A 16,735-nucleotide genomic window follows, 5' to 3' on the forward strand; every position below is an offset into this window, starting at 1 on the left:
GTTTTTGAGGGGTTTTTGTGGGGGTTTTCCACCAAAAAACCTGGTCTGAACGCTAAGGGTTTATTGAACCGGTTTTTGCGTCATAATTCCGGGGTCACGGGGTCAGCATCCTGGCCGTGTGCGACCTGCAAGCTTTTTTGATCGCGTTGTTTTGACCAACTTGGATTCGTTTCCACTGTTTTTCCACGGTTTTTCTTCATTTTGCGATGGAATCAGCAAACGCAACCTGGTCGGCGGACGGGACGCTCCTGATACTTAGGTTTGGAGAGCAGGAGTCGCCGAATTCGAGAAAGCTAGGGGGGGGGGCGAGGGCTCTACCGAAACAAAAATGTTGGAGGAGGCTGATTTCTTGAAGATAAAGGATCAGTGCCGCACTAAGGCAAAAAAACAAACTGAAGACGGCATACAAGCAAGAAGGCCAAGGACAACAATCAGAAGAGCGGGAGGAACGGTTATTCAAACTGCAGTCATGGCCGATTAATTGGATATTCACCGGACAGGATTTTTACAAAACCGGTTATCAAAAGTCTGGTATGAACGCTAAGGGTTTTAGCCGGGTTTTTGAAAAACCGGTTGAAACCGCTAAATATAAGTCTGGTATGAACAGGGTCTTTGTTACCTTTCTAGTTGAGATTTACATTTTCCAAACCTTGCTCTGATTCCCATTTTGCAGGCATCCTTCCTGCAGCTGCAGCTGGAGACAGTGGACCTGTTTGAGAACCCGTTCCTGGAGGACGGACCGTCCACACTGATGGGGAGGCTGACGTTTCCCTCTCTTCTAGAGATCACTGCCAGGGTCGTTAAAAAGCACAGGTAATGAGGCATGTTTTGGGCCAGTGTTATGGTTCACAAGTTTGTGTGCAGCTTTGATGTAGGGCAGAGAGTGTCTTGTTGTTTTAAAAAGAGAGATCTTATACAAGACATAGATGTTGCACAGTAATGTAGCACTTGTTCCTCCTACCCTTGTACATCAGTTATCTTAGTGCATTTGGCCCAGGTAGGGCGTAAATATGCAATACAGTAATTCCCCAACTTTAACTAAAATTCCTTTGAAATCTGATAAACCTCATAATATGTCCAGGTCCTTGATATATAGGTCTGTGCACCAACTGGGCCTGATACTATAGTATAGGCTGCATAAAAAACTTAAGCTAAACCCTTACATGTAGCTGCATGTACCTTTGTGTGAAATTTCTTTCTCAATTGACGAGAGAAACGTATCTGCACACATTTTCTCCTCACATTTATATTTTACATTTTCATATCAAAGACTTCACTATACAGAAGAGGACTTGCCACGGACCCTGATTAGCTACTTGGGTATAGAGAAAAGATGCCTGTGTGGACAGCTGTGCTTTGAGAACTTTGTTCGTTTCCTGGCGAGACTGGACCTGCACAGACTGGCACATACAGTTACTGCTGTGGACAGCCAAGGTACACATGAAAACATTTGTTAGTCTGGAGCTTTATGTTTATCTTTGGAGAAGGAAAACATTGTTTTGGTTTCATTTCTCTTCTGTTCCAAACAAATAACTTAATAGGGCCAATGACCTGGTCCAGATGTCTGTCACCAAAGCAACTGGTGCTGTAGCAGACACCCTGTGGTGTTGGATTACATTATGTAGCAAGTGGCAGGATAGAGTTGGAGAGGAAAGTCATCAGTGTGTTTAACAATGAACAGAGCTGTAGTTAAGCATTAAGCTAGACCATGCACATTTCTTTGCACTTGCATGTTACCTTTCTAATTAACATCCTTTCTTCCAGTTTTTTTTAATGATTTTTTTCTCCCTACAGGACGCACACATGCACCACTGGAGGCTTTCCTGTGTTCAGAAGCCTGTAGTGCCAAATACAGGAAGCATCCTGCTGGCTTCTGGAAGTAAATTTGTCTTGAAGAAAATTTTTAGCCCAGGAGCTTTATTGATTAATAAATTAGAATAAGATGTTAGTCATTTGCCTGTAAATTTTATGCTGGTGGTCATTGTACATTTGTTGAGAAAGACTATCTCTGTTTATAAGCAATTACAATCTAAAGTTGTTGGCAACCATCTGTCTCCAGAGACAGTGATCTAAAGTAGTCAGTCAATGTTTAACAAAAACCTGTGTATCTTCGAATTTCTCATAGTTTTGTTTTGTACATTCTGATCTTTGCATACATGTATGTTACTCCTAACAGAAGCAACACTGAGATCACTCAGGTACATGAATACTCTTTGTACCTTAACTTAAGTTGTATAGCTTTGACAAGAATGGCTACTTATTTTACACCTGTCAGAGGTCATTTTTTTATTGTAAGGACTAACTAAGCAATAAAGTTGTTATAAAATCTGGTACTCTCTGTGTTGTATACTTTATGTTACCCTGCAAAAATAGGAAAATTACTTCCTGTGGCCTAAGCAACAATTGCCATCATAAACAGCTGTAGATGGTTCCATTTGCTAATTGCACAACTGAGATAGACTTGTTACAGTAGCAGCACGTCGGCAGAACGTACTGCGCCTGCGCAGAACCCTGTATTTCCACGATTTTCGGTGGATTTTTGGTCAACGTTGCATCGGAATTTTGCCTGTTGCAAAGGATATCTTTTCCTACATAACATTTGGAAGCTACAGACGGGATCTTATATGCGCTAGTACAACCTTGTATGAGACGTTCTGTCGAAGTGCTATGTACAATACATTTACGGGTTTCGCGCAGGTGCAGTGCGTTCTGCTGACGTGCTTACAGTAGCAAGCATTACATTTTAACTTCATTCAACATGTACTTGTTGGCCTTTTGACACTTTTTTCAATTCACTGTCCTGCAGCATTTTTGTTTCCGAAAATATCTTCTTACTCGGTCTAGATTATCAATGTCATTAATTTTTAGCTAATCGTGAAAACTACTTTTCCAGTGTGGTGTAGATAGCTCTCATCCAGATGGCCACGGCCTGTGCCCCTGGGTCGGGCCGGGTCAGGCGATCCGTGCTGACGTAACTGGCACGGCCAGCCCTCGCCGCCATGGAAGCTGTCCTCTGTGCTGAATTCTCTGCTGCCTGTGCGAATGGTAACAGTACATGTAGCTCAAGTTTATTAGGCACTTACATGTAACATTATACATAGCAGGTAAATAAGGAAGAACTGTTTATCATATTTTAGGACTGGATGGAGGAAAGACCTTTTTGGAAGAGAATCGTTCCAAGAGTATTGTGAAGTCAAACCCAACAAAATTAGTAGCATGTACATGTATGTTGTAGAATGTAGTGTCACGTAGACTCACATCATCCGCATTGTGTCTTCTTTTTCATACATGTTGTTTGTATCTGCAATTAGCCCTCGGGCACATATTTGCAATAAACTTTTGATTGTTAAATGATTATGCTAATTAATTTCAACACAGAATAAGGTGAGTAGGCCATTACTTCTACAGCCTCCTTGAGTGTTGCCATGGTATCAGCACTCTCCACTTGCAGAGCCTGCAGGACTTCAGTGGCTGAATGAAGGGGATCCAACTGCATCAAAGAGTATGTTGTTTTGATTATATTCATACATGCACATTTCTAACATGTATCAGCAATACTTTTTTTGTTTATTTGGATTTTCCACAAAGTGGCCTTTACAAATTGCCCTCCCCAGATACTGATTAATAAACAGGCCTACACTACATTAGCATTTGTTTTTATAAAATAATTTCAATAATAAACATACCATTGTTCTGTCACCTGGATCAGCCCCTCCGTACCTGAAGAAAAGGCAAAATAACATGTAGGCTTGAAAAGGGAATAAATGTATCACTCTTTCCTAAATAATGATGCAAATCTCACAGTTGAAGACACAGAAATGAGAACATTAACAATAAACTGTTATGAATATTAGTGATGACTGTATGTACTAGATACTAGTAGACGACTTGTAGGTTTGATACAGCTACAAATTTTATGTTGTTAGTCAAGTCCCGTACTAGAAATGTACCTTATATGACCATGACGTATGTGGAGAATAATGTTTCTCATTATGGAATAAAAGTCAAGTAAAAACAATGTAAGATATCAGGCATTTCCCGTTAAAAAGGGTTGACTGGTGTAACAGCTCACCTGATGATGGAGGCTACCCCGGCCTTGAGAGCAGCCGTCCAGCAGGCTGGAGTGACAGCTGTCATCACAGATGGTGCCCCGGCGGTCAGGAACAGACTGTACAGCTGCAGGGTGAGATGGGAAAAACAGTTATGAGAGACCTAGAGGAGATGGGGTTCACCTGATAACAGTTTCTCAGAATTGTCATGGACTTTGATGAGAATTTGCATGGAACAACAGTCAATAACTGCTATGTCAGAGTGTAAGGCCCAATTTTTCAAGGTTTTGTTTTATGTTTGGTCAACATTGCATGAGAATTTTGCCTAGTGCAACACGATATTTGTAAACTACACAAACTAGACAGTATGCCATTCTCAAATATGTGAATACGACCTTAAAAATGACCAACAATACATTATAGGTTTCCTACAGACACAGTACACGCTGCTGAAAGCTCTTTACTCAATGCGCTGTTAATCTCTTTACTTCAGCAAATGTGGTTCCTCACTACTCTCCAAGCAGAGGTTTGGGTTTTGGGGGTATTTTTAGCGTGTTTTTTAGGCTTTTTTATCAGGGTTTCTCTTTTGCACTGAATTTTTTTCCCACCAAACCCAACCTCTGCCGGCACTCACCCCGGGAACCATCAAACTGTCATTAGGGATATCCATTTTATTGTGGTGGATAGAGGTTGGGTTTGGTGGGTAAAAAAGCCTAAAAACACGCTAAAAATACCCCCAAAACCCAAACCTCTGCTTGGAGAGTAGTTCCTCACCCCTCCTGATGCTCCCCCCATGCTCTTCTCCACGATGGAGGCCATCTCCTGTAGCAGGACAGCAGGAGTCTGGCAGAACAGGCCGGGGGAGTCAGCTGGCCCCAAGGCTGACAGGATGGCTGGTGGACAGGTAAGAATGGTCAGATACATGACGTGTAAAAATACAGTAGTGCCAAGCAGGGATTAGAATGTGCCGCCTTGCTGGCGTGGAGGTCTGGTGTTTAGACTGCTGCCCACCCCCATGTCAGGGACTCCTGCAGCAGCATAATTAAAGATTCGTCACTACTACTAATTGTTTCTAAACCCCTCTCCTGCTGCCTAACCCCATAACCAACTTTGTTACAAGTTCAGTGTCAAACAACTACATGTGCGTTGGCAGGTCGAAGATTAATATGTTTCCTGTGAGTGCATATCCATGTATCTACAATTATGGATATGGAGTTGTTTATAAATTTCTATAATTCTACTGGCATCTCAAGTCTTCCCTTTCCAATATTAGAATACCTAAAGAAATACTATAACAACCTATAAGGATACTTACCTTTAGCTCCCTTGGCCAGCGTGCTGCCACAGTCCCCATCTCCACAGGCTCGGTCAAGGTCGTTCAGCTGTTCCTCTGCTGCCACCAGGGAGTTGCAGACAGCAGACACAACACAGAAAATCTGCTGTGCTGTTTCTGTGAGTACAACAAATCAACCTTGTATGTGGCGATGAAGGTTAGACATTCAAGTAATCAGATATCATGATCATAACAGTTAACTCAAGCAACTGGATACATTTTCAAAATGGCCAGAGTAGCATCAGGTAGCATCCAATTCTACTGTTGTCACTACCTGTAAAGGTAGTGAGTGGATGCTACCTAAAATGTCTCACCATTTTCAAAATCTACCTCTTCCCTAATGACCTCAATGAAGAGCAGCCGGCAGGCCAATTTGAGCTGTTTTATGAATAAACAGAGGCTCCTGAAAATTACTTTTCCAGTGTGCTGTAGATAGCTCTTATCCAGATCACCTACCCTTGTCCACCTTTGTGGCATCTGCATCTGTGGTTGCTGCTTGCTGACTGTGAGTGGAGAGCTGTACCCTAGTCCTGGTAGTGCGCAGGGTGCCGGTACTGGGGGAGGGACACGTGGGGAACCAGGCATGGGCCGTGGTCGCCGCATCTGGGGGATGGACCAGAAGGTTTGTCACTAAAACTTGCACAACTCATGAAAATCATACAGCAGACACACGCTTGCAGACACTGTAATGACTTGGCCTTTGTCAAGGAGCCAAAGTATAGAGCTTAAGTCACCGTCTTCTCAGTGTCAAAGTCTGAAGTCTCAGTCACTGACAAAATATAGCAGGTGATGTCTGAAGCATCTGACTCTTCAGAGAATTGAAGCTGGTTGCCTGATTTATTTTGTGCTCATCATGTAATTTACCAACTCAGATGCATGTATTACTGAACTTTCATGCTTGTTTTGTGTTCTGTTCTACCTGGACGTCTAAGCTTCATTGCATCCAATTTTGTTATCTTTAAGCTGTTTATTGTTCATTGATTGTTATGGGTTCACCACACCACGAAGTGGTGGTGAACCCATATTGCTTTTACTGATGTTTCTTCTCCTTCTCCTTCTTCTTCTCCTGCCATTTTTCAAATGGATTCAGCTTCTTCATTTTAGGGCCTAAGGTCCTGAAATTTGGTATGGAGGTACAGTGGGCAAATACCCCTAGGCATTTTTTAAATTTTTGTGATACAGGCTTTTAGAATGGTTTTATTTGAGTTTTTTGGCTGTGTTATAGCAAATGTATTACTGTGTTAGTGTGCCGTGTTTACACGTCTGGGCATGAGTCATCACAATGGAATGCAGGGCATCAACCAATAGGCATGCAGCTTTCCTCTATACTTCTTGCTGATTGGCTGTTGGGATTTAACTTGATTAACACCTGCACAGAGCATTTCCACCTGCACAGAGCATTTCTTGCTGATTGGCTGTTGGGATTTAACTTGATTAACACCTGCACAGAGCATTTCCATACTGACAGTATGTCTTTATTCAAGTGTTTTGGTAGGTATTTCAAGCTTTTCTGCTCCAGCATTGGAATGCGGGGCATGAACGTTTTTTTTTTTTTTTTGAAAATCAACAGTTTGCATTATGCAATTAAAAATCCTAACCAATAAAGTAGGGAATAGCTATCCAACTGTTGTTTTAGTTGTATGTTACTTCATATTATAGTTATATCAATGTAAATCATTGTTTTCCCTTGTGTTTCTCATTCTTTCCCTGCCATGTCGTAAAATGTGGTGAACCCATCGCTGTATTTGCTCCAAAGCAAATATTGGCCTTTCTAGTATTGCATTATGTGTTTTGATTATATTGTAAGAAACTACCCACTTACTTCAGGGAGACTTTTGTCTTTCCCTGCATATGTATGTTTGTGGTTGGAAAACCAATAAAGACAGACGGTATAACAATCTATAGGTTGTAAAATTCATTGTTGATTTGATTTAAGTGTAACAAGTCGTTCGGTGTGATATAGCTAGCTGCCGCCGCGCCGCGTGCCTGCGAAGCTGGTGTGTTACGCCGAAGGGCGGTTATACAGGCTATACCGATACAGATACAGAAAATCTCAGTCTTTTGTGATTTCAGTGAAAGAAAGTTGCGTACCAAGACAGCGCCTCCTTGTGTCGTCCAGTCTCAGCAGGGTCAGAGACATGCCGGCCATCTCCTGCGACGTCACGAACGGACCCACGTAACTCCTCTCCACAGACACACCACGGGCCTCTGGGGAAAGGGGAGGAAACGTTTTATTTGGAGCATAATTCATAATAATCTCCAAGCAGATCCCTATCGGTGGCAAAAAAGACAGTATCAAATTGGCCAGGCAGTATCCATTGGCCAGAGAAGCTCCATTAGCCACCGACGGGTGGGGATCAGGACAAAAAAAACGGCCATATATAAAAAGGTAACGATCATTCCCCACAACCTCTGCTTGGAGAGTAAATTCATAACATCACATGTCGAACTTACCAAGGTTGTAAAATCCCAATCTTTAGATAAGCTTTGTGTCAAATTGACCTATTTTTTGTTTACCGGTATGTCATCTTTATGTTTACTTTTGTATTATGTTTTATGAGCAGCGGATTCACATAATCACACCAAGTGCTTCCTATCCAATGCTCAAAAATCCATGTGAATAAAATAAACTAAATTGACCTAAACATGCATACACTATACCGGTACTTACAATTTCTCAAATTTATCATCACCAAATGTTCTCATTGTTTTTAAGAGATTGTGATTTGATATACCTATATAGTCAACTTTGCAAAGTTCAGAAATTTACAAACTGACTAGGTGTTTCCTTTCGGGATATTAATTGGCCAAGGTTAAACTAAGAACAGGAAATACAAATTTGGACAACTGTCCTCACTTTAAAGAACTGGTCCTGTCTTTGGTGCTGAAATCCTGGTTAACAAAATATATAACATCCGTGTCCATAATATCACCACGGTCCATAATATCGCCACCTTGAGAAAAAGTGTGCTTAAAGATATTTTTACTGCAACATACCCTAGGTATGTACATTTGAGGTTTGCAGGAGTGCATACCAAAAGTATGTTGCAGTAAAAATATCTTAAAGCACACTTTTTCTCAAGGTGGCGATATTATGGACCCTGGTGATATTATGGACACGGATGTTACTACTCACCCAGGTACTTGATGGCATCTCTGGCAATGATGTAGAGCTCCAGGTAAGCAGTGGATCCCAGGTTATTCACCAGCAGAGCTACACTGTCCCCTGTGTGTAGATGAGAGTCGGAGTTGAAGAAATCATGTCATATATTTACCAGTAGATAACATCCGTGTCCATAATATCACCAGGGTCCATAATATCGCCACCTTGAGAAACAGTGTGCTTAAAGATATTTTTACTGCAACATACTTTTGGTATGCACTCCTTCACACATCAAATGTACATACCTAGGGTATATTGCAGTAAAAATATCTTTGAGCACACTATTTCTCAAGGTGGCGATATTATGGACCCTGGTGATATTATGGACACAGATGTTACATGCAATCTGGCTACAAGATAGATACATGTACCTGTAATCATTGTTAGTATCAGCCCGTCTATGCTTTTTCTTAAAATCACAGTGCATAACACTTTTTTTTTCTATTCAGAGACAAAATAATTGTTTCAGTTTGCCACTTTTGATGTGCAAAAGAAATTGGTCTACAGCATATCTTTACACCATGTAACATTTACATGTAAGCTGCAACTACCTTCCTGACACATGCATGTAGTACCTTTACAATCAGACAGGAGTGCTGGGAACATGTATCTATCATCTCACCTTTCTTCACCTCAATACGGCTGGTGTTGTCTGGGTTGGTCATGTGAGTCAGGACAGTCTCCACTACTTTTTCAGCTGTATCCATCTGAAAATAATATATATAATGTCCTTGATAAAAAGAAGATGTCAGAAATGCATTATGAGCTTGTAAAGTCACTGGTAAACTACACCGTAGTGGATGTCCCAACTACTAATTACCTAATACCAGCCCAGAAGAGAACAAGAAATAGCCATGCATTCAAGTACCAGAGTTATCAACCAAGGATTGAGGTGTTCAAGAATTCATTCTTTCCTAGAACTATCGCAGAGTGGAATTCACTGTCACCAAGTACAGTAGGGGCATTGTCAATAGATAGCTTTAGACAATGTCTAGAGCTAGAAGTTCAAGGGTTAGGTGTAACAAGTCGATCGGTGTAATATAGCCAGCTGACGCCGCGCCGCGTGCCTGCGAAGTTGGTGTGTTACGCCGAAAGGCGGTTATACCGGCTATACAGATACAGATACAGATCTACCGGTACTGGTAATGTCTCAGAGATAACTCAGAAACATTGAATAAACCAAAATGTCTCAAATCAAATACTAGATCAGTTAACCAAGTTATGTTCCTACCTTCATTCTTCCCACTCCAGCCTCACCGTGAACACCTAGAATGGTACATGTAGGTTTAAACGTAATGTTGTTCGTTTGGCATACGTTGTTGACGATGACCAACAAAATCACATTTCATGATGGGGTGTTTCTAGCTATGGCTTAGGATTACCACTTTCCAGTCCCTGTAACAGCTGCTACCAATCAAATTTACCTTTCCAGATAAATCATTTGCAAGAAGGACTTAGACATTAGACAGAGGAATTTCCTTTTAACCCATAAATAATTTCATCAGGTTGGTGAATGATTGAAAGTTCTTAATTCACAACCACTTGTTGCACAACAGGTTAAACAAGTCATTGTGAATGAAGAACTTTGCTATTCAGTTTCCTTTTCCCACTGAAATATGATATACTGTAATAGACAGTAAGTTTTGCTGGAAGATGTCTAGCTGACCAGAGACATGTTTACCTAGACCCAGCTCAATGGTGTCGTGTGGCACCTGGAACATTGGCCCTGATCCAGGTACACTGCAAGGGGACAGGCAGACCCCCATGGTGCCTGTACAACAGAAAACATACTTTTAGACATAAGGCCACACCAATTTAATTTGTTGGTTCTCGGATTTTTTCAGGAAAAATATGAAGCGACAGGGCGAAAAAAAATAAAAATAAAAACAGATCTAGGCATCCTATTATAGCCCCAAATGCTACGATAGGAGGTATGAAGTCAACACAAAAGGCTGGTTCAAAATTTAAACAATGAATTTTGAACTTCTAATGATACCACTGCATTGAAAGATGGAATAACTGTAACGACTAGGAAGAAAAGGACTGTTTTCAACTGTTCAGGGTAAAATATGAGCATTTTGCAGTTGATTCTGAAATTTTTTTTTTTTTTTGCAAATCAGGAAAAAATGAAGAGGCGAATCCGAGAACCAACAAATTAAATTGGTGTGGCCTAAGCATATCTTAGGTGTATTATGATTATAGCTCAGGTATATGTATACTCTATGAAATTGCTGCCTAACCAATAGGGAATAAATTGTACTAGCCAAACAGCTCTGTGAGACTCAGTGTTGAATCACACACCACTATTCCATATGCTATCAACAAAGTATATATTGAGTTATGCAAGGACAAGTATACTGACCCATACTGGCGATTGCACTTTTTACTGCTTCCACTATTTCCTCCAAGGATTTGCCTTCCTCAGATAGAGCTCCTGCAATCTAAATAATAAGAAAATACAAATGAGAGGAGAATACCATATTTTTTTAAATGTTGCTTCAGTACCCATAGTGCAAAAGCCTTCACAGTGTTTTTTTTCCATGCTGTTTTCAAATACATCCCAGCCTATACCTGGCTTCTGAAGTAGCTGGAAAGAGTAGACATTGGCTAAATAGACAGATAACAAAATTGCCAGGGGAGTTAGTCACCTAAAGGAGCGGCAAACTGGACTCCTGTAGCAGACCAACTCTCCCGGCATGTTATCTGTCTATTTGGCCAATTTCTGCTCTTTCCAGCCATTTCCGAAGCCTACTAGAAGCTAGATACATTTGTCCCGTTTTTCACCCACCTTCTGAACAAACACGGTCCCTGCCAGTCCCCTCCTCCCGGCAGTTTTGTCCTTACTGGAGACGGCACAGTCCTCCCCGATACACACCATCTCCACCTGCAGTCCCTCCGCCCGAGCACTCTCCACCGCGATCCCGAACGTCAGGCGGTCTCCCGTGTAGTTAGTAACTAGGACGATGGCTCCAGCTGAAGCAAATAAAGGATGAGTTAAGCAAATACTGAGAAAAGTGATGGGAATTTTTTTGGTCTATACCAAAGCAATAATGTGTGGCCATCTATAGGATTGCTGGAAGTTTCTATCAATTGGTGTTTGTACATCATTTATTTCTTTAAGGAAAAGTTGAAATCGAATGACGGCATTGTAACTAATGTATACAAAATGTTGGTCATTTTATGGATCTGGGCCATGATGTTCCATTTCAGTTTAGATGTTGAACTTTTAAGGCATTCTGCTTGGAGGAGGAAGATCCATGTCACAGAGGCAAAGCAAAAGAACAGTGCCTTAGGAGACGCACAATCAAATCCTTGCTATGTTTCTGTACATAGCATGCCTAGATGGCCAGTCAGGCAGAAGGTCGTCAGCAGTGGAAAACCTTTGCCAAACATCATGCTGTCCCCAACGGCTGACTAGCCTATGTGAGTGAGTGAGTGAGTGAGTGAGTGAGTGAGTGAGTGAGTGAGTGAGTGAGTGAGTGAGTGAGTGAGTGAGTGAGTGAGTGAGTGAGTGAGTGAGTGAGTGAGTGAGTGAGTGAGTGAGTGAGTGAGTGAGTGAGTGAGTGATCCTGACCTGGTCCCGTTACAGCCCGTAGTGCAGCGAGCACGTCATCCGGAGGAGGTGAGGCAAAGATGTTCCCAGGAACAGCCGCTGTCAGCAGGCCAGTCCCTACAAATCCTGCAGGAACACAAGTTGTATAACTAGAGATCGTCACCAAGATAGAGTCAAATCTTTGGAGTTCATACTTTTAAAGATGACAACCAATTCAAACTCCAAAACTCAGTTATGCACCAGCACGGAAAGTGTTGAAAAACTAAAAGACAATGTAGCCAAGAAAAAAAATTCTATCAGAACGGCTTTCATATACAGAAAGTGCTGTGTATGAAAGCCATTCTAATAGAATTTTCTTCTTTGTCAACACTGTATTTCAGTTTTTCAATATTTTCTGTGCTTGTGCATAACTCAGATTTGTGTCAGAAAATATCAAAAGTAGGTGGAATAGGACACCTACTTTTCATAACAATCCAAACATTTAATGAACTAGCTTTTCATGAATTATAATGACATGTCTGCATGCATGTACAATGCCATGTACTGTCAAAAGTTAAAACTTAAGATCCAACACAATAAAGTTCTCTCACCTAGAGCTTTCAACCAGTCACAGAGAAAACGTTGTGTTGGATCTAAAGTTTTAACTTTGAACATGTACTACCAACACAGATGAACTTTCATGATAATGTTAGGCCATGTTGACTTGATTATATGGATGACATCCTCCGGGAGCCCCAAAACTGATGCGCGCGTGCGAATAAAAAAAAGTTTTGCAAAAAAAAAGTTGTTTTCATTATGAAATCTACGTGGTCATGAGGGTTGAACAAATGGGACAGAATATGGTTTGGCGAATAATCTAATCTTCAAGTTCATTTCCTTACAATTTCGTCTTTTTTTTGTTTGATTTTGGCATCCTACGACATTGGTATAGTTTTTACTTATTTTTTTTGTAACTTATGGTATATTTTTGCTCATTTTGCAACTGTTTAGTACGATTTACAATATGGTTGAAAAGTTTTTTTTTTTGGAAACGGCCGAAAATTCATGCGCGCGCGGATGTCATCCATATAATCAAATCAACATGGCCTTATGTACTAACCATGATAGCCAGGTTCATGTCCGGACCCTCCTCCACTCACCACAGCCACCCTGTTAGCTCTCACCCCCTCCCAGTCCTCACGTAACACCACACGGTTGCCGGCCAACAGGCGTAACCCCGGGTTTACCTGGGAAATACAGCCACATTAGCCTGGTTATCAAAACCTTAGTTATAGCTCCAGAGTCCTATATCTATTTGCGGAGAGGATATAGGACTCAGGAGATTTGGGAACCAGGCTACAGCCACATATCTTAAACTATGTTATGTTGTTTCCGAAAATAATTTCATCTGGTTGTCAAAACAGGATATAGTGGCAAGAAGCAGTACTCCAGTCAGAAGCTCTGAGTAAGACGTCACTAAGCACTGAGCCCTTTGAATACATGTAAGGCCACACCAATTTAATTTGTTGGTTCTCGGATTCGCCTCTTCGTTTTTTTCTGATTTGCAAAAAAAAAAAAATTTGATTCTGGTCCTGAATCAACTGAAAAATGCTCATGTTTTGCCCCCCAACAGTTGAGGAAAGTCCTTCTCTTCCTAGTTGTTACAGTTTTCCCATCTATCATTGCAGTGGTTTGATTAAAAGTTCAAAATTCATTGTTTAAATTTTAACCCAGCCTTTTGTGTTGACTTCATGGCATTTAAGCCTATAATAGGATGCCTAGACCTGTTTTTATTTTTATTTTTTTTCGCCCTGTCGCTTCATGTTTTTTCTGACAAAATCCGAGAACCAACAAATTAAATTGGTGTGGCCTAAATTAAAAAAAAAAATTAAAAAATAAGATGGCAGCAATAACAACATAAATTTTGTGTTATACATATTGCAAACATACTGTAGATTGTCTTAATTCTTTTATACAGGTTGCCAGTGTTTGAAAGCAATTGGCATCAAGTTGGGCTAAGTTTATCTGACCTTGTGTACAAAGTAACACAAACCATGGTGAGGATCAAAGTACGAAGTTAGCAACACTGTGCAAAGTGCAAACGTGAAACAAATGAAAAACACAGGAAATCTTAATGTAGAAAAGATAACATATTATGTTAGTCAGAAACATGCTAAGAATAGACTTTGAGTGAGCCTCGGTGATGGAAAGAGAACAGGATAAGTTAATTCATAGGTTCAATGAAATATTATTTATTTTGGTGACAACGAAACAATCAAAATACCTTTATTATAATAGCTGTCACTGTAAAGGTATTTCTATAAATATTCATCAAAGCTTATATTACGAACGTAAAGGAAAACAGGTTTATGTTAGAGATGTGTGGGGTGCAGGTAACGTTACACTGATCAACAACAACAAGTGGACTTTAGCACTACACAACACAACACCACACAATGTGCCCCGGGGGAGAACAATTATGCTATTAAAGTTCGATTACCGCCACCAGCCCCTCCAGCATGTCATCCACACAGGTCTCCACCGAGTCCAGGAGCTTCTTCGTAACCTCCGCCATGCTTAACGACGGACAGACGCTCGCACAAACTTTTTTACGAGCTCCAGAAAAAGTTGCCCGGTGGACACGCCCCCCTCTGTGTGTATCAGCTGATGGATTGACCTTTGAGCATTCCTGACCCGGAAGTGCTTTTCACTTGGCTACAGGACGCTTTTGTGTTTTCGCGCCATTTCTGACGATGTTGACGCTGCGACATTTGGTATTTTTCTGACGCTGGGACGACTTGAAAAGACCGATCTGTAGATCAGAGCAAGGGACGAGACAACAATCTTCGTCAGAACTTCGCTGTCAATGTGCTAAAGGTATGCGGTACGATGTTTAGACAAATATTTTATGTGTAATAATAATAATTTTGCGCTCTGGTCTGGTGCATACGTGAGACAGTTGATCAGAGGTTAATGTAACAAACATGAATTATGATGTTTAACGTTACATTCAACTTGATAACGTTGCTCTATCATAGCAGACTGTGGTTTAACAATTTTTGATGCATTGATGTTTCTGATTTTACTCGAAGTATTTTTGTCCAGTGGTGTCAGAGTCTCGGGATATATTAAACGTTAAAATTCTGTTGCAACAGGTGTGGAACTGTCGCAGCTAACATAACAATAGAAACGTTTGTATAACGTGAGGCTCTGAACCACAGGGTTTCTTGTTGTTACGATTTCATTATTTTACATTATTCATGAAAGGTATGATATACAAGATTCCACTTGAGAGTCTTGTCTTCAACTCAAATTTGATGACAATTATCATTTCGTTGAACAAAGTATAACCGTTTCATACAATTAACGTTACAAAATATAACGATACATTACCAATATTCTCACATTGTCGTTTTATACAAACCATGAACCTACATGGACATAATAGTCTTGGTCAGAGTTTTCCGAGGAAGGATCACAAGTGATTTTAGATTTTATGTTGTTGTTTTGGCCAGGGAGGCAGTGCCTTATCGTGAGTCAGAAATTGGTGTTCTCAAGTGACAAATAGCAAATGGAGCAAAGAGAAAGACCCTAGTTTTGATGAAGCATTGTTTGGACATACAGGGCAGTCAGCAAGTACACAGGACATGGGTGTGTAAGGGTTAACAACAATACAGACCCTCCCCCAGCTGACAGACATGTTTGTTAATTACACTCAGACATGGCCAAGTTTGGGCACACAAATATTTGCTCAGTACCTCCTCAGACGGGTCAAAGACCTCTCTGTTTGTCGAGCAGCTGAGAGAAATGAGGTCAGGTATTGTTACAGAACACCTGATATAGGTGTGCAGCGCATAGGTGGGGTCCGCAGGAATAGGTGGTGTAGTGTTTACCTGGTCAGCTATCAGGTGCTATAACTAGTATAAGTACGTTTATTAAGATACCCTTTAGCCAATTTATAGGACTAATCTTCCAGGGCTACGTATGCTCAGTACCTGCACCTGCATAGTTGATTCTACCAGTTTGAAGACTATTCTAAGGTGAGAGGCACATATATTATTACCACTGGTGGTAGATAGTATTCCGTCAGGGGCAAGGCATCATCGGATCAAATTGGCCCCCATAGACTCCTATCGTAACTAGTGGCCAATTTGATCATGCCTTGTCCATGACGGAATCTGCTTGGAGATTATTAGCTTCGGATAATATTTAGTTCATCTGTGTTTTGGTATAGTAGAAGTCGTTCTGAATCAAGATTGAACTGGAGACAATATTAGATCTTGGTATTAGTCAAAAATTTATGAAAGTAGTATTTTTTTGGTTGGAAATTATGTACAATATAGTTGAACCTTCATTTAGATAGTCACGAGTAGATCTACCTCTTCCCCTGCTCTTCCTGTAACTTTATTTGTATCTGTGTGAGTTCTTAGTCTAATACACATCCTATTCCTAGGGTGGCATAAGACAGTTATCAAATTGGCTACCAAGTTACTAAGTTATCATTTGATACTGACTTATGCCACCCTAGGATCTGCTTAGAGATTAGTTGCTTTGATAGTTTGTTGGTAGCCTCCTGTACATGTGCAGGCCCCGCGGCGGTGGGGAAGAGTTTTTAACGCATTATTTTAATATAGCAGGCCATCCTACATAGCCGCCGA

General features: G+C 40.8%; 2 protein-coding genes across 3 annotated transcripts in view; one reads left to right on the forward strand and one right to left on the reverse strand.

Moving 5' to 3' along the window:
• LOC109472261 (leucine-rich repeat protein 1-like) overlaps positions 1-2,321 on the forward strand; it is a 7,434-nt gene extending 5,113 nt beyond the window's left edge. For both annotated transcript variants that reach the window (XM_019771917.1, XM_019771916.1), the window contains 2 exons: positions 1,271-1,434; positions 1,795-2,321. In XM_019771917.1, the coding sequence (XP_019627476.1) occupies positions 1,271-1,434; positions 1,795-1,883 (253 nt within the window). In that variant the 3' untranslated portion in view covers positions 1,884-2,321. The remainder of the gene's footprint in view (positions 1-1,270; positions 1,435-1,794) is intronic.
• A 124-nt stretch (positions 2,322-2,445) lies between these two features.
• On the reverse strand, positions 2,446-14,752 carry LOC109472260 (triokinase/FMN cyclase-like). The gene is made up of 17 exons (XM_019771915.1): positions 14,578-14,752; positions 13,198-13,324; positions 12,120-12,224; positions 11,334-11,518; positions 10,908-10,986; positions 10,227-10,316; positions 9,777-9,811; positions 9,168-9,252; positions 8,519-8,608; positions 7,474-7,590; positions 5,839-5,985; positions 5,365-5,499; positions 4,824-4,942; positions 4,073-4,176; positions 3,687-3,720; positions 3,401-3,490; positions 2,446-3,034 (listed from the first exon to the last, which is right to left on the reverse strand). The coding sequence occupies exons 1-17, from the start codon at positions 14,650-14,652 to the stop codon at positions 2,882-2,884; spliced, it is 1,770 nt and encodes a 589-aa protein (XP_019627474.1). The 5' UTR covers positions 14,653-14,752; the 3' UTR covers positions 2,446-2,881.
• Positions 14,753-16,735: the final 1,983 nt, after the last annotated feature.

Source organism: Branchiostoma belcheri, unplaced genomic scaffold (assembly GCF_001625305.1).
Source record: "Branchiostoma belcheri isolate BF01 breed outbred unplaced genomic scaffold, Haploidv18h27 scaffold27, whole genome shotgun sequence".
Taxonomy (NCBI): Eukaryota; Metazoa; Chordata; class Leptocardii; order Amphioxiformes; family Branchiostomatidae; genus Branchiostoma; species Branchiostoma belcheri.